Source organism: Ailuropoda melanoleuca, chromosome 16 (assembly GCF_002007445.2).
Source record: "Ailuropoda melanoleuca isolate Jingjing chromosome 16, ASM200744v2, whole genome shotgun sequence".
Taxonomy (NCBI): Eukaryota; Metazoa; Chordata; class Mammalia; order Carnivora; family Ursidae; genus Ailuropoda; species Ailuropoda melanoleuca.
This window is the reverse complement of record NC_048233.1, coordinates 89,419,392-89,440,492: the sequence shown is the minus strand read 5'-3', so window position 1 is coordinate 89,440,492 and position 21,101 is coordinate 89,419,392. Positions and strand designations below refer to the sequence as shown.

Sequence of the window (21,101 nt, the reverse complement as noted above, 5' to 3'; positions counted from 1 at the left end):
GTGAGTGAGTCAGTCTCAGCCCACCTGCCGTGAGGACGGCTCTCTCAGGCCCCAGGTAGCTGTGGGGGGAGGAGGGGAAGGGCTGGGCGAGGCGCTGTGCACAGCCTGTGAGGTTCCCGTGGGGCCTCTCCCTTGGTCTGTGTATCTCACCGGCGAGATCTCTACCGCCATGGGCCAGGCCCGGCTTTCCGCTCACGGGGCTCTCCCCGCGCTCTCGCCAAGCAAGGCTGGGAACTCAGTAGGCGCCCAGTAAATACTGGCACGCTGGCTGAGTCATCCCTGCCTCTTCCTCTCCATTCATCCAGTCTTGCTGTTGGCTCCGTCACCCTGGCCTCCCTGCCAGCCTCTGCCTGACCCGCTCACCTGCCCCCTCCAAGTCCACTCTTGGCTGAGGCCCACGCTGGCTCTGGCTCTAAGGCAGGCCCCAGGGGCCGCTTCAGAGGGCCCGCCTGTTGGCTCAGGTGTCAGACCAGCAGCAGCACCCGCCGCGCCGACAAGGACCCTGGCCAGGAAGGGCCTCCGTGGCCTTGAAGGGTTGGGGACAGACCACCTAGTCCAGGCCCCCTGCCCTCCATTCTCTGAGTGACCAGGGACGCCCACCTGCCTGTCCAGCAGGAGGGGCTGCTGGTGCGTCAGCTGGCCCTAGAGCTCGGGGAGCAGAGGCCACATGCAGGGGTGTGGGCCATTCTTTTGGGTGGGTGCCCTGTGACGGTGGTTCTTGGTCATCGGAAGTGGGGCCCGTCCGGCTCCTGGCCCACACTCCCCGGGGCCCCACCTGGCGTAGAGAGCCCCTGACTTCACCCTGTCAGGTCACCCAGGAAAGCAAATGATGAAGGTGAGTGAGGTGGCACGTTTTTGGGGTGATTTCACCAAAAGGCACCAGGCCGTGCACCTTACAACAGCTGGACGGGCCGCCTAACGTCGAGTCTGGATTTTGCCAGCAGCTGGTGCAAATTCCCAGCAAAGGTGTTAGCAGGTGGCCTGGTCAGCTGGGATCTGAGCCCAAGTCCCCAGCCTGAGTTCTCTGCCCCGAGGGACTGCATCCAGGGCCGCTGTGAGGGGGACCCTGCCCGGCTCTCGCTGCCTTGGACCCTCGTTACTGAGACATCGGATTCTCAGGGCTGCTCCCCGGGACTTCCACTGGGAAGGGGAGGGGGGCTCGAAGGCTGGTGGGGGGACTAAAGGGGACCCAAGGGTTCTCTGGGCCCAGCCATGAAACCCTTCCAAAGCCGAACCCCCCAGCACAAAGCAAGTGCCAGGCGCCCCGGCCAGTGAGGGGAAGGGCTGCCCGTGGGCCGGGCTGTGCCCCGAGAGCCATCTGGGGACTTCCCAGAGCAGGGAGCAGGAAAGGAGCTGGGGAAGGCGGTGGTGGCCGATGACCTAACCTCAGACCAAAGAAAACATGGGGGGAGCTCCCCACTCGCCCACAGGATGCCAGGCCGTGTCCTGGCCCGGAAGGGGTGAGTGTGGGCGTGTGATGTGGTGGGCAGGGCCCCGGCCGGCTGGGGTGTAGGCACAGCCGGCCCGAGCAAGCGGGTGGCTCCCGCCCCCAACACCGACACGCTGGCCTCTCTTCTGAGTGCCTCTTGCTTCCTACCCCACCAGACCCCGCTGCTCCAAGGCTGTCCTTCTCCGGGGTGTGGACAGGGCACTCCAGTCCCGCTGCGGTCACCAAAGGGCTTGTGTGTTACACACACGCATGTGCCGTACCTGTGCACAGGCATGACACACGCGTACCCACGTGCACCACACTGTGCACACGCACGCACACACACAGCTTTCAGCCTCGTGACTCGGAAGGGAGGGGCGAATGGAGGGGACAGGCAGGGGGCCGTCCAGTTCCCGCCTTCCTGGTACCCGTGCAGTGATGGCGGGTCCAGCTCGGTCTGTCCTGCTGGGCTGCGAGACCCGCCACGCGAGGCCTCCTGTGCGCCCTACCGGGCCCGCGGTCGGAGCTGGTCAGCTCTGTGGCGTGGCGTTCACACCGCCCATGAGCGGGAGGCCTGCGATCAGCTCAGTGCGGAACGACTCCCCTTTGGCCTCTGTCCCAGTGCAGTGCCCAGACGTGGGGACGTTCAGTGTCCCCGGCGTGGGAGGATGGGGAACTCACTGAAATGCCGATTCTTGGGCCCTCCCAGCCTCCCTGCGTCTGTGTCTGCACTGGGAGCTCGTGTGCCGCCAGAGTCCAGGGCACCTGCCTCGGGGGTGCTGTCCCCGCCGACCAGCACCGCAGGAGTCTCCGTGGGGGGCGCGTCTAGGGCTGAGGGGCAACCGTGGGCCAGGCTGGAGAGGGGCTAAGAGCGGGGCCGGGCGGGGCAAGGCCACCTTCCCCAGGGCGCTGTCATGCCTGCGAGGACACTCAGCAGCCAGACGAGACTTGTTAGCTTGAGGAAGACGGAGTGGTAGCACCTGCCCCCCTCCCCCGCTTGGACGGTCTAGTCCATTCTGCACGGCCCTTGAAACATCTCCGTGGATGTGTCGCCGTCAGGCCCTCTTCGGGTGTTGTCCTCGCAGCCTGCCCGCCCCCTCCTGTGGCTCCCTCTGTTTTCCACATCCCCTCCCCCTGTTCACCCCAACCCCAGGAGGGCACAGCTCCTGCATGAACAGTGTGCCTGGCATGCAGGCCGAGCTCCGTGAGGACGAGCTGAAGGAGGCCGCCAGCCAGGAAGCCTCTGGTCAGGCCTCCCCGGCCCCCAGACCTCGAAGCAGCCACACACCCACCCGTCAGCGGCCTCAGTTGACCCAAGTGTTTCTGACGACCCTCTGGCCCCATGGAGGAGGGGGGTGGATGTGGGGAGTGGAGGGCCACCGAGGGAGCCGAGGGCAGTGTTCAGCCTGGGGAGGGGGCTCTGGGCAGGAGGGGCATTCTGAAAGGCAGGGGGCGAGCCAGTGGGCTGGGCAGGCTTGTACCCCTGCTCCCGTGGGCTGCCCTGCCCTCGCCCTGACCCTGGGCGCTTCCTTCCCCGAGGCCAGTAAGTCCCAACCCTGCTCGCCATGCCTGCACACCTGGCCTCACCCCCCTACCCCAGCTCCCACCTGTCAGCCCAGGGCCTCGGGCCTCTCCCTGGGCCGCCCCCAGCTCCTCGGAGCTGGCAGGGAGCTCTCAGCATCCCCTGGCCACAGCCCAGGATCCCCGGAGCAGCTTTCTGCACGGCTCAGGGCACCCCGAGAACCCCTCACTTTCTCCCCCTCCCCGCGGCCCCAGCAGGGCACGTGGCCCTCCAAGAAGCCTCCCCAGGGGCCTGGACGGCGACCTGTCATAATTTAAGAAATATGGAGATAGACACTAAAGTCACGTTGGTTGTGTCGGGACCCTATTTAGCGGCCAGCCAACAATGGCCAATTCAGAGGCCGTTGGGTCTAATCTCTGCCCTGAGTCCGCGCCCCACCCTGCCTGCTGTCGGCTTCAAAGCGGTTCCCGACATCACAGGACCCACAACCGCAAGAGGAAGTAGGGCCGAGCGCGGCCCCAGCACCTGCGGCTTCTTCCCCCTGAAGGTCAGTGCCAACGGGGCGGGCAGGATCCACAGGACTGTCCCTTCCGGACTCGGTTCCAGAATCAGGGGCCCGAGCACCCCGCAAAGGGTCAGTGAGGATTTCTCGCAGCATCGTCACGCACGAGTGGTCCTGTAAGACGTTGGATGGCGTTTACTCCATGACTCTGTTTCATGCTCAGACTGTCCTGCTGTGGACGGCCCCCCCTGAAACTTTTTGATGGACGGGGCTAGAGACTAATTTTGTTTGCAGATAAAAGAGCACATGGGCTGACACCAATGATCCCGATTCAAATTTAAGGATGGGTTTGTACTTCTCAGGTTTCCTCGTTCTCTGGTCTTGGCTCCTAAGGGGTCTAACGTCACCCCCAGAATCCCAAAGGAAGAACACTCACGTTACTAGTGACAGTGCAGTTCTTTGGGCTGGGTTCCTTCGCACACTGGTGAAAACACTGACAACGGGTGCCCGGGTGGCTGCGTGACGCTCTGTTCAGCTACCGGAGGGACTTTCTCGTCGTCGTCTGCGGGGTTTTCTGATGTGACGAGCACAGCACACTTCGCTTTCTGTTTTCCCACAGGGCTTTGGGTCAGTTCCTGGAAGTGGAGCTAACCCGAGGGGTCAACTGGCGCGTTGGCTAATAGCGCCAGGCCCCCCGCCCACTGGTGATGTGTGTGCGCGGACCCCCCGGGGCCTCGCCCGAGGAATGTGTGGCCGGTCAAACGTCTGGACGTCCGCCAATCAGATAGGGAAGCAATGGTATCAGCCTGTACTTTTCATTTGCATTTTTCTTGTTACCAGGGACGTTGCTCCTTTTTTCTAAGTGCAAAATCACGGGCTACCCCTTTTCCTGGGAGCTCTTCATGTCTGCGGCCCACTTTTCCGCAGGCTGTCTGCCACCGTCTGTCCCACGTGAGATGTTCTGAATGAGCCAGTGCTGTTAATCCTTGACCTGCCGTGTAAGTCGTAAAGACTCTTTCCAGCTGCTCATTGGTCTTTGTGACTTTGCTAATTTCAGCTATTGTCTCGAGGTCAAGCCCCGTTGGACATGTTTTCCCTGCTACAGGTGGCTGTGGAATTCCCCGAGACTTGCTCACAGAAGCCCCGTGACCTCATCTCGACTTCTGTAGCTAAGCCTCTGATGCCTCCAAAACCTGCTCTGTGTGTCTTGGGTGGGGTGGATCCAAACGTACTTTCCCCCCTTCCCCTATGGCTCTCCAATTGTCCCAACGCCACCTGTTACAAGATCGTCTTCCGCCTTCAGACGGCGATGTGGTTGTGCAGACACTGAAAGGACTGACCGAATGCCCCCTGTGTGCCCCGGCCTGTCCCCGGGGCCCTGCGGAGGCTGACTCTCCGCCTCCCTTTGGCTGGCTGCCGGTCTGTACTCCCCAGAAAGGCTCCCTGGCCTCAGCGGCCCCACAGTCTCCACAGCGCCCTGCACAGGCTGGGACCCACTTCATTCATTTTTCTGCAAATACAAACAGCTGGCTGTGTGGGGATTCCAGGGTGAAGGGCCGGAACTTTGCTCCAGCCACCAACAAGAGCTGGTTTTCTGCTGGAGGGGGGGTGGTACATGAAATAAATCAGCCTGGGGTGCTCAGTGAAGACCTGGGAAGTGTCTGGTCAGTTACCTGTCCCTCACAGGAAGGCTGCTCTGCCCTGGGCAATGTGCTGAGAAGGCTGTTCGCTCCGTCCCCCTCCCCCCACCCTCCTCTCTGCACCCCACGAGCAGGGAACCAAATGCCAGCAAGCAATGGGCAGAGGCCGTGTGGAGGACCTCACAAACCTGATCCCGTCCCACCTCTAAACCCCCACCCCCAGCGTCCAGGGAAATCCATGGGGTACAGTGGCAAGCCCAGGGCAGAGCTCGAGGAGGGCAAGACACCCATTCTGCACGTCCCTAAGACCTCGAAAATGCCTTGCTATGACCGGCCCAGCGGTCAAACCCTGCCTACACCCCTACCGGCTGCCTCCAGTAGGCCCCACAGCCCCCATGGGCAGGGCTCCCATGGGAGGTCCCTGACCGACAATGGCCCGAGCTTGCCTCCCAGGTCGCATGGCCCCTAGCGGGCACTGACCCTACCGCATTTTTCTCCACCCCAGCGTGAATGGGCGGGCACAGTGAAGGGGGGTGCTCATAGTTGGAGGAGCTAACAGGCCGCCGACCTAGTGTCAAGAGGGTCAGTCTGCGTGTGCCCTAGGGTGCCCCCCTTTCCCCACTAACCCTAGCCTCTCTCCAGTGAAGTGGATGCCGGTGTCCTACCCGGCTCTCCTGCCCTGGCCTCGGGGTTAGCAGCAGCTGCACCTGCGGCCCCTGGCCTTCCTCCCTGCTCAGCTGGGGGCTCCGTACCGGGCAAGCAGGTGTGCGTGGGGGGGGGTGGGGCGCGCACGTGCGCGCAAGTGAGGCAGAGCAGAGGAGCGCGGGAGGGGGCAGGCAGGCGGAGCAAGTGAACGCAAAAAGGCGGGAGGAACAGGTGGGAGCAGACCCGGCAGGACCCAGCAGGCGAGCGGGCGAGCGCTCCCAGGCTCGGGCTCCGGCTGGGGCGCTGGGGAGCGCCGGTTGGTCCGGGCGGGGCATCTGGCCAGGGGCGGGGCGCGCCATCCCCGGGGACCGGCCCGCGGCCACCACCCCCTCCGGCNTGCCGGGCTCCCGGCGGGGCAGCACGGGCCTGGCCAAGAAGTGTCCCTTCTCGCTGGAGCTGGCTGAGGGCGGCCCGGCGGGCGGCGCGCTCTACGCACCCATCGCGCCTCCCAGCGCTGCGGGCCCTGCGCCCCTCGCGTCCCCCACCGCGCCCCCGACCGCCGCGGACCTTGCAGCGCGGCCGCCGGTGAGCCTCGACCCGCGCGTCTCCATCTACAGCGCACGCCGCCCGCTTCTCGCGCGCACCCACATCCAGGGTCGCTACAACTTCCTCGAGCGCCCCACCGGCTGGAAATGCTTCGTCTACCACTTCGCTGTGTGAGTATCTCCGCCGCCGGGCCGGCGCGCGCGTCACCCAGGGGCTTCCCGCGGGCTGCAGAGGGGCGTGGGGGGACCCTGTCTCCTGCCGCCTCGGCGACTCAGGGCTGCCTGGAGGGAAGAAGTTAATGGGGGAAAACAGCAACTCTGAGGAGCCTGTCCCTTGACGTTCAGGGGCTGTGTGGGTCCGACCCTGGGGGGGGGGGGGGGCGGCCCGGGGGGGGGGGGGAGGGGAAGCTTCCCACTGACTCTGCCCAGGCATGCGGGGGGGGGGGGGGGGGTTTTGCAAAAACCGCTCCTCCCTGGAAGGACGGTCCAGGTGTTAAACCTTCTGGGAAAGGACATGTGCCGGGGAGCTTGCCCTTGGGTGCAGAGGAGGGAACTCCTTAGACTCAGGAGTCCCCAGGAGGGGAGAGTCCCAAGCTCCTGCTGGTGGCAGCAACATGTCCCAGGTCAGGGCAGGCCACGTGCAGGGAGTCTCCCGGGCCAGCGGACGCAGGGCTGGCCCAGAGGGTGGCAGGCTGAGCGATGTTCCCTGAGGGGTCAGCGTGGCTGCGGGGAGTGCCCCACCCCCGTCAGGGGACCAGGCTTCGGAAGCGGAGGAGACCGGACAGGGCTCCGGGGAGCGGCGGCGTTGGGCCCGTGTTGCATCGGCGGAAGCTGTGTGCTGGGGGAACGGGACCTCACAGGCGGCACCTGGCCCTCTGTGACCCAGGTGGTTCCAATGCCCGCTGTGGCATGCCTGTGCGGGGCAGGGCAGGCCACTCCATTCCTCGGGGGTGAGGGTACAAGGAAGTTACCTCCTCAGGGCCACCCTCCCTGTTGCCTGCCTGGAGTCCTCCCTGCCGTGCCGTGGTTCCACTTCCTGGCGGCCCAGCCCGCAGCCGCTTGGTACGGTGCCAGCCTCTGGCCTGGGAGCCCTCTCTTGGCCATCTCCACGCTGGTCATGGGGGGTGGGGGGCTCTGCTGGGGGCTGCATGGGGGGCCTCCCTCTGGTTTCCTATCGGTGGTGACAGGTGTTCATCCCTGCTGCCTTGGCTGGCCAGTGGCCGGGAGAGACAATAGCTGGGGGGGCGGGGTGGCTTCAGGACCAATTTTTCTCTTGCTGGCAGCGGCCGCCGGCGCGCCGCTGGGCCGCAGGGGTGCAGTGGGAGCCAGGCCCCGGCTGGCTTGCAGCATCGTCTTGGGCAGGGGAGGCGGGGGGGGGGGGCCTCGGCTCACACTTGGGCTCCTCTGTGAGGGTTAGGAGGTGTCAGGGGGGCTCGCCCCTGTGCAGAGGAGGTGGGCTTCCACAGCAGGGGGCAGGTCTCAGGGACTGTGTCCCCAGAGTCATGGATGGACCCTGGTCTTGAAGTCTCTTCCGCACCCCAGCCCCCACCTGCCACAGCATCAGAGGGTGCGTGCACCGTGACCGTGGCTGATCTGGGGGCGAGCACGGCCCTGCCCGTGGCTGCAGCAGTGGCTTGTCTCGGGGCATAGGGGAGTGTTTGCGTGCACGGAGTCTGAGAGATGCCACGCTGTGTCAATGTCCAGCCAACATCAGGTTTGTGGGTGCCACTGTTCACACGGGCTGCTTGCCTCCTAGCCCTCGCTGAAGAAGCCCAGGGCTTGGACTCCGCAGCCAGGTGCCCAGCAGACAGCTCCGGGCCAAGGCAGGGAGGCATGCTTGGAGGGCCTCCAGGCGGTGTCGCGGTGCCTCCCCACCCCTGGACGGCTGCCAGGGCCAGGGGCCTACAGAAGCCCCACTGGTTCCCATCCTGGGGGTGCAGGCCGGTGGGCGTGCCTGGCCCAGGCTCCCTGGCCGTGGTGGTGGTGGTGCCGTGTGGAGGAAGAGGGCTCGCCGCACCCCAGAGGAAGTCTCTGCTTACACTTGTGTTTTCTTCCTGATTCTGATTGTTTAGCTCTCGGAAGTTTGCTCAGCAGAGTTGCCGTTGCCCGGCCTCTCCAGGAGCTGGCGGGCAGGGGTGACTCCCGGGGATAGTGGCCGAGCGTCTGCCCCGCGGGGGCGAGCCGGGAAGGGATGCTCCTAGGGTGGCCGTGTGACCTTGGGTCAGTCATTTCCTGTTCTGGGCCCTGTCCGGTGAGAGGTGTGCCGTGGCCCTGGGGAGTGGACAGCCACTGCAGTGCCCCCGAGGCGGGCTGGGGCTGGAGGTGACCCTGGCCAGGCAGGGCACGAGGCTTAGCTGGAAGGTACCTCCTTCCCCCCTAACGTCTCTAGGTCAGCAGGCCCTGGACAGTCTCTGATTTCGCCAGTCTTTTGAGGGTACCTGGCCTTTAAGCTGGGATTGCAGGAGTGGCCTGTGGCTGAGTGGCCAGAGCCCAGCTGCAGGCCCATGAGCAGCGTGGACAGCGGCCTCTCTGGCCCTGGTGTGGCTCTCAGAAGCGTCTGAGATAGTGCGAGAGAAAGGTCCGTCCTTGCAGAGTCACTCTGAAAGGGGCAGGACTGTCGCTGTGGGTGGCCAAGCTCGTTCTCTGGCCTTGGAGGGCCCGGCAGGAGGGTGGATGTGGGACCCACTGTCCCGCGGGGCCCTGCGAGGCTGGGCACGCTCTCCCAGGCGCAGCTGGGGAAGTGGGCCAGGATATCCTGTCCCCCTCCTCTTCGGGGAACCCCTGCTCCGGCCAGCTGCCAGGAGAGCAGCCTTTCCTGTGTGTGCCTGGCCTGCCCCGGCTCCTGGGGTCAGGGGGCAGGACTCTGCTGCCCCGTTCGCTCGGGCTTCCTGCCCCCAGGCCCCCCAGCCTTCCGAGACCTTTTGTATCTCCACTGTGTGCTGGCTCCCAGTCTAGCTGAGGCCGTGGGGGTCCTGGTCTCCCTGCTAGTGGGCCTCCGTGGAGCCCCCGGGTAGGGAAGATGCCCAGACCCAGGAGGGAGCAGGGTTCCCATGGCAACCTCCACGCCCTGGCCCTGGGCCTCTACCCTCTGCTGCGGACCTGCAGGGGTGCCTGTCCTTCCCTGACTGGCGAGAGGCTTCTAGTTCTGGCAGCTGCAAGGAACCCCACCTCCCCTCTTCCTGCTCTTCCTCCCCCTTTTCCCTCTTCACCCACCTTCTGTCCTGCCTCCCCACTACTCCCCCCCACCCCAGCTCTCGGGAGCTGCAGGATGACACGTGCAGACCCTTGTCTCCTCATCCCGCCTCCTACCCATGCAGCCTGGACCCGGCCTCCCGCGGGCCCTGGGCACTCGGCTCTCCTGCATCTCAGGATGCTCCCACCAGGGCAGGTGCAGAGCCCCCCCACCCCACGGGCAGCCGAGATCTGGTGCCTCTGAGAGCTTGAGGGAGGGCCTGGGGGGAGTGGAGAGGGCCCTGGCTCTCAGACTCAGCTGGGTGGTGCTGGCCCCGTCCTCCCGCCACCCTGCTGTTCCTGGGTCCCCAAAGTGGCTTTGGCCGCACCTCACAGCGAGCGAGTATTATCGCCGATGTGCTGGGGGTCCGCCTGGCGGTTTTGTGGGGTGCATGGCAGGCGGGACACAGAGGAGGATGGCTGTCTGGTCTCATCCCACCGTCCCCTTTTTGCCTCCTCCACCTGTCCCTCTGCCCCGATTCCGGGTGAAGCTGGGAATTCTTTTTGGTGCCTCTTCCTGTGTCACCTTCTCTGGGTCCTGGTCCTCGGGTCGTGGCCGGGCTTAGTTGGGGGATGACAGGCGTCCCATATGTCAGGCTGCCAGCCCGGGATGGGGGAGACCTTGAGGAAGGTGGCGGGAGAAGAGGGATGGTCCAGGGTGGGAGAATTTGGAGCCTGGGTCAGCAGGAGCCCTGAGTGCACGCTGGAGTCTGGGGTGAGGAGGCCACCGGCGTAGGATGCGGGCTGGCCAAGCAGTGCAGGGGGCGTGGGCAGGGGACGGGGCTTCATGTCCAAGCATGGCCCATGGCCAGGCAGCCGTGGCACATTCTCCAGTACTCTGTGTAGCCCTTCCTTTGTGGCAGGCTTGGCGGGCAGGTGGCAACTTCTGGCAGGCTCGCTTGGGTGGGAAAGAACATTTGCCTGCACCTGGCCCCGAATCAGTGGCTCCCGGTGGGCTCTACCTGCACCTGTGGGGGTGCCAAGGTGCCACAGGGACAGGAGGGACCCCTTGGCACTCGCAGCGGCCCCACACTGGGACCATATCTGGCAGCAGGGTGTCACGGGGGCCGGGCCAGGGCTGCGGGGCGGTCCGAGGGAAGACAGACATGAGGTGTCTCAGGGCTGCTCGGTGCCCATGGGGTGACCTGCTGGTGACTAGCAGGGGCAGAGACACCGAGGCCTCAGGGCCTGGCTGTCGGCGGATGTCATGTGGTGTGTAAGGGGTGGTATGTGCTCCGCGTTTGGGTTGAAACTTAGGCAAAGCTCTGACCCCTGGGCCCCACAGCGTGGCTGCATTTAGAGGGCCTCGAAAGAGGTGATCAAGGTAAAATGGGGTCACCGTGGTGGCCCTGATCCCGTGTGACTGGGGTCTTTATGACAAGAGGACATCAGGACACAGACACACACGGAGGGATGACCCCGTGAGGACCTGGGGAGAGCAAGGCCGTCCACACACGAGGAGAGAGGCCTCGGGGGGCCCCGCCCTGCCCGCACCTGCATCTCAGGCTTTGGCCTCCGGGACCGGGGGACAGTGGATGTCCGTGGGGCTGTGTTAGGGCCGCCCCAGGAAACCCGTGCACCTCCCTGCCTCACCCTCCATCCCTGTCATGGGTACAGAGGCAGCAGCCCCTGCTGTGGGCCATCCTGGGAACGGTGGGGCAGCCGCAGGGCTGGAAACAGGTCACATCCCGCGAAGCAGCTGGGGCCTGGAGTGCCGCACCCCCAGGGGTCCCGGTTCCGCCTGGCGCGCCTGGTGTCCTTGCTTCTCAGAGTCAGGGGCTCAGAACCCGAACCCTCCTCCTGCAAAAGCCAGTCCTGAGGTCACTTCTCCCGTGCTGCACACCTCTGCCAGCGTGAAAGGGGTTCCCCGGCCCTCGTGCCCCGGGGATGCTGCGAAAAGGCAGGTGTGGGCCGGCCTGGAGCCCAAGAGTCCTTGTTTACCAGCTCCTGGGGGACAGGTGTCTGTGCTCTGGGGGCGTGGTCTGAATAGAGAGGCGCTGATGCACGGGCCCTGTGCTCCAGTGGCCACTCTTGACAGGGTCCCTGGCTGGGCAATGGGCACAGGTAAGCTCTGAGGCCCTTCTCAGACTCACATTCGAAACAAGCTTTTGGCCGATGTGGCACGTCCTGGGACTCAAGACCCTGTTCCCTGGAGAGATCGACGTGGCCGGGACAAGCCCACGTCGGGCTCCTGTGAAGTGGGAGGTGGTATCCGAGGACAGCAGTGTGCATGGGGAGGGCACCAGGCCCAGGAGGAGCGGGGGGACGCCACGCGTACGCCCTGGGGGAGATGCCACACGGAAGTTTCTGGAAGCCCCTGTGCTCCGGCCCCCGCGGCTGGAGGAGAGGACACAGAGAACTGTACCGTCCAGACCCTTTGAACTCTGATCCCGTGGATTTGGTTATTGCGTGGTGGGCCGGGTGGGCGCGGCTGCACTCTGCCAGGAAGGGCCTCAGCGCGAGGGGCAGAGCTTGGAGGAGGCTCTAGTCCTGAGAGCACGTGGGGCGAGAGTCCTCATCTCCTGGGGGCAGTGAGGGCCACCGGTTTCTCTCCCGAGGCCTCCCAGGTGCTGTGAGCAACCCCAAATGTCACGGAGGGCAGGCTGGTCATGACTGGCAGCAGCTGTGGGGGCTGGGTGACCACCAGCGACATGGCGTGACCCGAGCCCCGTCTTTGTACACACGCCTTCTACGCTTGTGACGGGACCTGGGTTCTGTGATGGTTGGTCTTTTGCTGCCTGGCCCGGGTGACACTGGGCCCCTTCTCTGGGAGCTCGTGGGCACTGGCTGGGTGAGGGTGCTGGCTCTCCTTACCTCCCCCATGCGAGTGGAGGGGGATGAGTGGTGCCGTGTGCAAGCCCGAGGGCTCAGAGAGGGGAGGTGACGTGCCTGAGGCTGTCTGACTCAGAAGCCTGCCGTTCCTTCCTCCAGCAGGCTGGAATCCAGGTAGGCTTCTGGAGGCCCTCTTGGGTGGCCAGGGGTTGTGATGCTGACCTGTTTGTCCTGGAAGGAAAGGGGAGGTACCACTGGGCAGAAGTGAGCGGGAACCCAGCCAAGGCCCAGCCCGGGGGCGCTACTGTGGCTGGTGAACTGACCCTCCGTGTCCTAGGACTGCTGCCTCTGGGGGTGGGGTGGCCAGGTTCACAGGCGTTTGACCTGGCTGCTCAGGCCTCTGCCTTAAAGCCCTGCTGCCCAGAACCACAGGCTTCTCCTCCAGGAAGCCTTCCTAGATTGCCCCAGGCAGAGCCTTGCCTTGTTTCTCTGCCCCCTTACCCCAGAGCTCAGACCCCGGATGGTTCAGCTGCTCTTGGATGGTAGAAGGGTCGAATGGGTGGGCAGGGCCACTGGGATCTGTCTCGGTCCCCCCCCCCCAGCAGCCAGCAGGGCAGGCACTCACGAGAGGGTCACCTGGCATCCGGCCTGAAAGCCCAGGCCCCCTCCAGCCTGGGCCATGGTGGTCAGCCTGCTGCCTGGCAGCTCAGAGCCCACAGACAGGCCAGGCCTGGTGATCTCCGTCTGTGGGTATTTTTATCCAGTGGCATTCCTGAGCTTGGGAGAAGGGTGTGCTTGGAAAGGAGGAGAGCCCTGCAAGCCTCAGGGGGTTGGAGAGGCTGTGGGGGTGCTCCGCAGAGCACTTTCCTCAGGGACATCTCTGTGTCCACAGCAGCGCTGTCTGGAGGTGAGCGCAGAGCCTGAGGCCTGGGGCGAGAGGGGTTGGGTGTGAGGGCCCGGGGCCTGGGGGTCTGACCCCTCCCCCTGCCGCCCGCCCGTGCAGGTCCGGGCACAGGGCCGCGTGTCCTGAGCAGGAGCCTGCACCCCTCCACAGAAGCCAGGTCCCTGTTGAAGGACCAACGTGCGGCCCCAGGGATGATAGTGCTGTTGCCCATGGAGGGCTCTGGGCATGGGAAGAGCCGGCCGTGGCCCTGGGCAGCCGGGTTTGGGGGGGAAGACAGAGCGCTCTGAACAAGCCCCTGAGCCTCGTGCCCGTTCACCAGACCCCGATTGGAGGGCCCACACTGCCCAGCTGGGACTCTGGACCCGGTCCCTGCTCCCTTTTTCTGCTCAGCCCCTGGCAGCTGGGGAAACTGAGGTCTAGCCCCTTGGCTCATGTAGGTCCTCTTCTGCCTGGAAGTGTGTGTGTGATGCTGACGTCTTTGAGCGAGGTGGGGTCTCGTTCCTGGCATCGTGCCCAGTGCGTGCCCACCGGTACCCCACCCCCGCTGGCCCTAGCTTCTGATCCGCAGAGGCTCCTTCTGCGGCCTCCACGGAGCCCAGACAGTCATGCCCAGCTGTGGGTGCCAGGCCCCTGGGCAGTGGGGCCGTGGGCTTCCCCTCTGAGCGCCCTAGGCCTGGGCTCCCTCCCGGCTCCCTCTCCACGCCGTCCTGTGACACTGAGAGGACACCGAGGACAGTGACGCTTCCGTATCTTCCTGCTGGCTGTGCGGCCAGGGGCCACTCAGAGAAGGCCTACGGGGAGCCAGAAGACAGGAACGAAGGCCAGTCCAGCTGGACAGAGACCCCTGCCCCTGCCAGTGCTCCCCCAGCTCCCTTCAGCCCTGGGACTCTTCTGTGGATGGAGACCGCCCCGTGTGCCCGGTCCCACCAGGGGCTGCCTCCTTCGCCTGCAGGCCGCTGCTCCTGCCCAGCTGGGTGGGGGAGCGGGAGGAGCCCCAAACCAGGGGACAGGCCGCTGCCTCCCAGAAGTGCCCCCGCATGGCAGGTGGGGGTCGCCGGGGGGACACTTTAGGCGGTGCCTGGAGAGCCACGTGCTTTGAACGTTTGATCCTGACGGGTCGTGTGGTCTGGCTTTCTGTTCCATGACGTCTCTGGCTGGTCTCTTATAAAAGTCACATCTGCATTCTTGGCTGGGGCAGTTCGAAACATCATACAACGTGAAGGTCGGGTAATTACAGCAGTTTGGTGCGGGCATGGGCACGGAGCAGAATAAAAACCCGCTTACAGACTCGGCCGCACGTGAGAACGCAGCCGAACATGCAGCCCTCCTCTCCAGCGGGTGGGCGAGCACAGGGCCCCGAGGACGGGCCCCAGCTGGACCCCTCACACAGCCCAGCAGGTGCACTCCGGGGGCTCCTCCGGGACTCCAGAGCCGTGCACGTGAAGGTAAAGGTACAGACGTCCATGCGAGAAACAACCCTCGCGTGACCCCGGCGCCTTAAGAACAAACAGCAAAGGACAGAACCGGGGAGTCAAATGACGTCTCCTCACAGAGGCTTTGTCTCTGACGGGGAAGGAGCTTCCGAGCGGCGCAAAAACCCACCGGCCCCACGAGAGGTGAGCACGAGATGTGAGCTAGCTCCCAGCAGTCCCGAAGCGAGACGGGGCTCACGCGTTCGCGGGCGGAGCGGAGCCAACGCAGAGGTCGCCGGGGAGTGGGACTGGCAGGAACCCGCGGCATGCGCAGAAACCCCCCGCTGCTGGTGGCCCGCGAGGCTGGGGCAGACCGCACTCTTGCGGGACGGGCCGTGGGATGGTAGAGTCTGTGAAGAGGGGGCTTTGTGTGCATTGACCCCCCCCCAACCCCATGTCCTGCAGCCTATCTTGAGAATATTGACCAAAAACAAACAAAAAAAATCCCCAAAAAAACCAAAAAAAAAATCCAAAACCAAAACAACACCCCCCCCCAAAAAAAAAGGGAAACACGCGGGTGCTAGAATGTTGGTTAACCGTCTACTGTTCCTTCTAACGGCGAGAAAGACGGGGACGTTTCAGGTGCCCACAGTGGGGCCGGGCTGGCTCACAGCGTCCCTTGTTCTGCAGGTCTGACTTTGACACCACGTGGTTTCTGTGATTTTTCGGTGGTCCCAACACTTGTTTAGTTGCTCCAGGGCCTTGGCGCGGGATCCATGGGTTAAGGCAAACGAGAGATTACATCGGTGTCCTTGAAGGCCAAGATTTCGGACCCAGAATGAGAAAGCCCACATAAGCTAGAGAGGTTAAGCTCTTGCCCTCCCGCTTGCGTTAGAAAGAGAAGTTATGGGGAGGCTTTATTCATGACTTTGTTTAAAAATTACTTTTCTGCCAGCTGCGAAGGGCCGGAGAGCGGGAGCACCCTCCTAGTGTGAGCGCCCCCAGCTCGCGGGTGGCGCCCCCGCGGGCCATTTGCCCTGGGAGATCCCATCCAGCCCAGAGACACAGCCGCATCCAGGTCTGGGGCCGGAGAGCTGCAGGCGACCCCATCGTGCTAGAGAGCAGGATGGTTCCAAAGGCCGCGGGGGCCACGTCACCAGGTTTTGGCGACAACTTGAAGGTGTGACGGGTCGGCAGCCATGGTCATGGTGGACTGAAATCAGCACGAGGACTTTGAATCCCAGGGCTCACCCTGACTTTAGGGGCACAACGAGCAACCCCCTTTGGAAACAACTCTATTTTGTGCCCCGGCGAGGAAAGGGCAAATCCCGGCTTTCCCACGCATGGCTCGGGAAAGCCAAATAGTAGGTGAGGTCGTGCGTCTTCTTCGGGACCCCACCTGCCCCTTGAGCAGGCGACCCCGGGGTCCTGGTGAGGTCCTGGGTACAGCGCTGAGCGTCGCGGTGCTGGCGACCTCCCCGGAGCCGGCGCAGACGCTTTCTAGCCAGGGCAGATGGGCGAGCAGATGCAATGAAGCCTCTAGATGTAAACGCGAGCCTGGAAGAGGCGCCGGGCCGGGGACACTGTGGGGCGCCCCCTGCCGAGTCCCCCCAGGGGACGCTCTGTAGGACAAAGGCCTGATGTCCACCACAGCTAGAAGACCAAGAAGTAGGAACGAGAGGAATGGGAATGTTTGGGTTGAGAGAGTCCACGAGAGTCCTACGGGGATCGACGGGACACAGGACTGGCCAGGCCCCAAGTAACCTCGCCTCCTTTTCCAGCTGAGCACCACTGGCCCCCTGCTATTCCATCACCTCCGCCTCCTGGTGCACCGGCCCAGTGGGGAGGGCTGTCGGGCCCTTTCACGAGAGGCTCCCACCCGTCCCTGGGACGGGGCCCCGGGCTCCCTGGGGCCCCTCAGCTGGAAGCCGGGGGAGCCGGGCGTCCTTGTGGGGAGCGGTGGGCGCTCCACGGTATCTGTAGCCGCTCCGTGGGACCTGCTGGTGTGAGGTCAGGGGCTCACTGTGGTGCCTGGGGGTCGCGTGCCCTGCCCGGATCTGGGCCTGGGGACAAAGGATGCATGTGACGGCAAGGGGTTCGAGCAGGCCTCCTGGAGATGTGGGCTGGGGAGAGGGTGGAGGGAGACCGACAGGAGATGCTGGGGTGTTGGGTACAGTTTGGAGTCTGGGCGGGTGAGCTGGAGGCATTGGTGGGGGGCTCAGAGGGCTGTGAACACAGACTGAGCTGGCTGGACTCAGGGCCATGGGAGGCCATGGCCACGTGTGTGTCTCTAAAAGGCTACCTGTCCTGAGTTCTGGCTGTCGAGCTGTCCAGCTTGGGCCTCGCCCTCAACGCCAGCCCTGTGTCCCGCCGGGAACACGTCTCGAGATGTTGAAAGGTCCCAGATGGCCGGGGGGGGGCCCTCCCTCCTTCACCAGGTCCCTGGGACCCCCCCCCCGTCCCCGCCCTGGCTCTGCAGTGCCGGCAACCGCACGTGCCTTCCCTTCATGTAGGCCACGGTGTGTTTCCACGGCGCCCAGCAATTTCCCTCAAGGCTGTAGAGTTTTTCCTGTGGGGTTAGTCTGTGGGTCACGTTCCAGGTGATGCCGGACCCATCCCAGCTCTGTGGGTTCATGGGGCACAGGGGTCCCCGGGTGAGCTCTGGGTATGCCTCGCCGCCATCCCCAGAGGACAGAGACCTGCTTCTACGACTCTGCCCCTGGGATTCCTGGGGGGGGGGTGCCTGAAGGGGGCTTGTGTCACACTACTGTTAGAACACGGGCGCTAACAGACGGCGGAGCGCCGGGAAGGTTCAAGGCCGGGCACAAACCAGCGGCTGAAATGTTCCGAAGGCAGCTCCAGAGGCCGAGCTGCTGTCCTTTTGTCCTCAGCGTCCCCTGCGCCTAGAACGGCGGGGGGACGAGACAAGCACGGCGAGTGTGGGATCGTGTGGCGGTCTGACTCGCTTTTCACGGCCGTACCGTGTCCCTCACGGCGGTGCCTGTGACCGGCCCCCTGTGGGTGGGGGTGTCTGACCTTCCAGCGCTCCCCCACAACCGCCCGCGGCTGCTGCAGAGTCAGCAGGGGGCACGCTCCTGTGCCCGGGGAAGGGCCCAGCATGGAGCAGGGGCCCCCAGTGGACGGGAGGGGGAGCACACAGGTAGAGAGATGATGGGTAGATGGATGGATGGACAGGTGGAATGACGGACGGATGCACAGCTAATGGACAGGTGGTAAATGGAGGGATGGACAGAGGGTGGATGAATGGATGTTTGGACAGACAGATGCACAGACGGGCAGACAGGTGCTGGTTCCAGCCCCCAGTGGGCACCCACAGTGATTGCAGTGGACACACGCTCCGTCGGCCGTGCTGGGCCAACTTAGCCAAAGCCTGGGACTTGGAAGGTGGCAGGGTGTTCTCACTCTTGGGAGGAGACCAGCTCCACGCCACCCCTTCATGACTCCTGGGCCAGTGGCCGTCTTTGTGGACGTTGCTGTGGAAGCCATGGGAAGCCACCTGGTGGCCTGGATTCTAGATAAAGGGCTGTGTGGGTGGGTTGCTATGGCTTTCCCTGGGGCCACCTGGCATGGGGCATGAGTGTGGGTGCCCGGCGGGCCTGGGTGCCCGGCGGGCCAGCGTGGGGCTGTGGTCTCTGGTGCTGAGTCCAGACTTGCCTCCTCCTGATGGGTCTCATCCTGAGGCTTGCGCCAGCCACCGGGCTCCCAGCAAAGGCCTCCGTTTCTAGAACGTACTGCCTCTCAACACCATGGCAGTATGGCCGCTGTCACAGCCCCACCAGGCCCTCGGAGTCCCCCTGTTTTCAGTCATGAGCCAGCACAGGACCGTCCCAAGGGCTCTCTGCTCTCCTGCCATGTGCCCTGGGCACGCAGGGAGACCACAGGGGACACGTCCTGCCTTGGTGGGGCTTGTGACCCAGTGAGGTGGGTGCTAGCTGGGTGACCCCACCTGAGAACCACTAGCCCGAGGGCGAGGGGGCTGGTGGGGCCAGTGGGCAGGTGGCCGTGTCGGAGGTGCCTGTGGTGGAAGGGGGACACCAAGGCCCGGCCAGGGGTCAGGTTTCTGCCCAGTACATCCAGCGGCCTCACATGGTCTTAGGAGTGGGGGTCCTGATCTGGTCTGAGCCTCTCTCCAGCTGCTGAGTCAGGGAGGGGTGTGGATGGGAGAGCAGAGGGCAGGGGGTCTTTGGGAGACATGAGGGGCAGCGTGGATTCCAGGAGGCCCCGGTTTGCAGGTGATCTGAGTGGAGAGTCCTGACCTGCTCGGCTCCTGGCTCATCCCTGACCTGCTGTGTGCCCTTGGTGACCAGTTAACCTCCCTGTGTCCCTGGAGAGGCTCGTACCTGCCTCACTGGGCAGGGGGTGAAATGAGAGGCCTTTCAGGGCCCTTCTGGTTCCTGGGGGTGAGGCTGCTTTCCGTGCCCCGTGTTTCCCCCTGGATCGGGGCCTGCTCAAGGTCCCGGCGTGCAGCTTCGCAGAGACGCAGCACCTCCCGGGCAGCCCTGGAATGTTCTGGCTGCCCTTGGCATGAAGGGGGATGGGCAGGCTGGGGGCTCTGCGGGCTGGCTGGCCTTGTCCCCAGTGTAGGCCCCGCCTCCCTGCTCTTATCAAGCCTCTGCCAGGCACCCAGAGCATCCACAGGCCTTTCCAGCCTCCTCTGGGGTAGGGCTGGGGTGTTGGGTGGCAGTCTCTGTCCCCGCTCGCCCCCACCCCCCCATGCTGTGGCAACACGGACACTCAGGGAGCTCTGAACCCGGGTTTCCAAGACTCAGGTCTCAGCGCAGCAGCCTTGTTGCTTCCTGAGACCCCAGAAGGCTGCCTGAGAGGGGGTCAGTGGGTCCCCGGCTGCCACCCAGTGACTGCAGGGACCCTTCCCCCAGGGGGCCACCTCCCCAGGAATTCCTCAGCAAACCCATCACAGAGAACACGGGAGCCAGCACCCACACGGCTCCTTGCCCTGGGGGCTCCTTGTTGGGCACTGGGTTTGGTTTCCTGAATGTGGGTCCAGGACAAGGGGCCCTGTCTCTGGTGGGTGGGCGGCCCCAGACAGGCCAGGTAGGGTCCAGACACCTTGGGACAAGTGCAACATGGACTGGGTTTGACCCATGTGGGAGAGCGGTGCTCCCAGCCGAAATGCAGGGCTGTGCAGGTGGGGGAAGGGCCCGAAGTGGATCAGAGGAGTTTCCTCATCACCACCCTGGGCGTGAATTCTGAGTTGAAATTTTTTAAAACATTTCCTTAAGTGAATTTTCTACTTTAAAAATATTGGTTGTTTGAAAAAATAAGTCAGTGGTTCAAATAGGCAGCAAGAGGACGCCCGAGAGGTTCCTGGGGCCCCTAGTGCTTTCTGGCTCTCTTGGGGCGGGTCGAACAAGATATGGGGCCAGAAGGGTAACGTGGGGCCGTGTACCCGGCGGGCGCTGAGCGCTGACAGCAGATCGGGCCCTGGACTGACCTGGGTCCTAGGGGAGCCTGTGGTGTGGGACTTGTATGGGGCAGGCGGGGTAGCTGCGTAGGGACCCCAACCTCTCTCATGGGGTCAGGAGCACATTGCCCATGGAGGGGACCCCACTTGGCCCAGGTCTGGTGTGACCTGCAGGGCTTCCTGTTGGATGGAAGGATGGTCTGGCTGACCCCTTGCAGGTGGGCCCATCATGGAAGGTGGACACCTGTCTGGGGGAGTTGTACCCAGAGATGGAGGGAGCCGGCTCCACGGGGGGAGGGAAGGCGGGCTCAGACACCAGGCTCACAGCTGGTGCTATGGCCCTCCCCTCCGGGACAGACCTGGGAGCCTGGTCGCCCGTCTAGGAGGGAGACCCAGGGCTCAGGGCAAGACACTGGGATGGTGGGCGGCTACCATGTGGCCAGAGACTGCTGACTGGTCCATGGCCAGGCCAGTCGGGGGGACGGAGTTGGGGGGCGTCGTGCCCACCAGGGCCGAGGCCGCCCAGCACTTGCTGCCTCTGTAGGTTACGGAAGCGGGGTCAGGGCCCTGTGGGGACACAGACACTCGCTCAGTGTCACAGCTGGTGGGTGGCAGGGCTGGCGTCGGACCTGTCATATGACTCTGTCCAGTGCTTCCCGAGCTGCCGTAGGCAGCACCCCAGCCCGTGTCAGCCCCTCACTCTGGTCCTGCTACCCCATGGACGCTGGCTGAGCAGTCTCCCAGGGCAGTGGGCTGCGGGGCTGCTGGGGGCCGGGCTGGACTCCCTCCCCAGGCCCAGGGAGAGCCCCTCCACCCCCAAACCTGGATGTCCCCAGGGTAGCTGGGCCTGAGCCAGGGACACTCTTGGCGAGTCCTTGGCCAGCTCCTAGGGAGACTGGCCCAGCCTGCCAGGGCCCGGGGCAGGGCCATGGGGTCTGCATGGTAGGGGATGGGTAGGCTCAGCAATTGTCTCCCACTGCTGTGCACCTGCAGGGAACTTCCCGGCCGGCAGCATCCGGACTGGAGAGAAGCTTTTGGAGGGGGTCACTGTGGGGG

At 64.5% G+C, this 21,101-nt stretch overlaps 1 protein-coding gene and 1 long non-coding RNA gene across 2 annotated transcripts in view; one reads left to right on the top strand and one right to left on the bottom strand.

Annotated features, from left to right (window-relative positions):
- Window positions 1-3,292: 3,292 nt before the first annotated feature.
- LOC117796798 lies at window positions 3,293-4,610 on the bottom strand. Its single transcript, XR_004621464.1, has 2 exons — window positions 3,890-4,610; window positions 3,293-3,627 (listed from the first exon to the last, which is right to left on the bottom strand). It is a non-coding gene; the product is annotated as an uncharacterized LOC117796798 (long non-coding RNA).
- Window positions 4,611-5,331: 721 nt separating this feature from the next.
- Window positions 5,332-21,101, top strand: part of KCNQ1 (potassium voltage-gated channel subfamily Q member 1) — a 342,106-nt gene continuing 326,336 nt past the window's right edge. Inside the window, exons 1-2 of the mRNA XM_002920138.4 lie at window positions 5,332-5,470; window positions 6,082-6,454. Of these exons, the coding sequence (XP_002920184.3) occupies window positions 5,332-5,470; window positions 6,082-6,454 (512 nt within the window). The remainder of the gene's footprint in view (window positions 5,471-6,081; window positions 6,455-21,101) is intronic.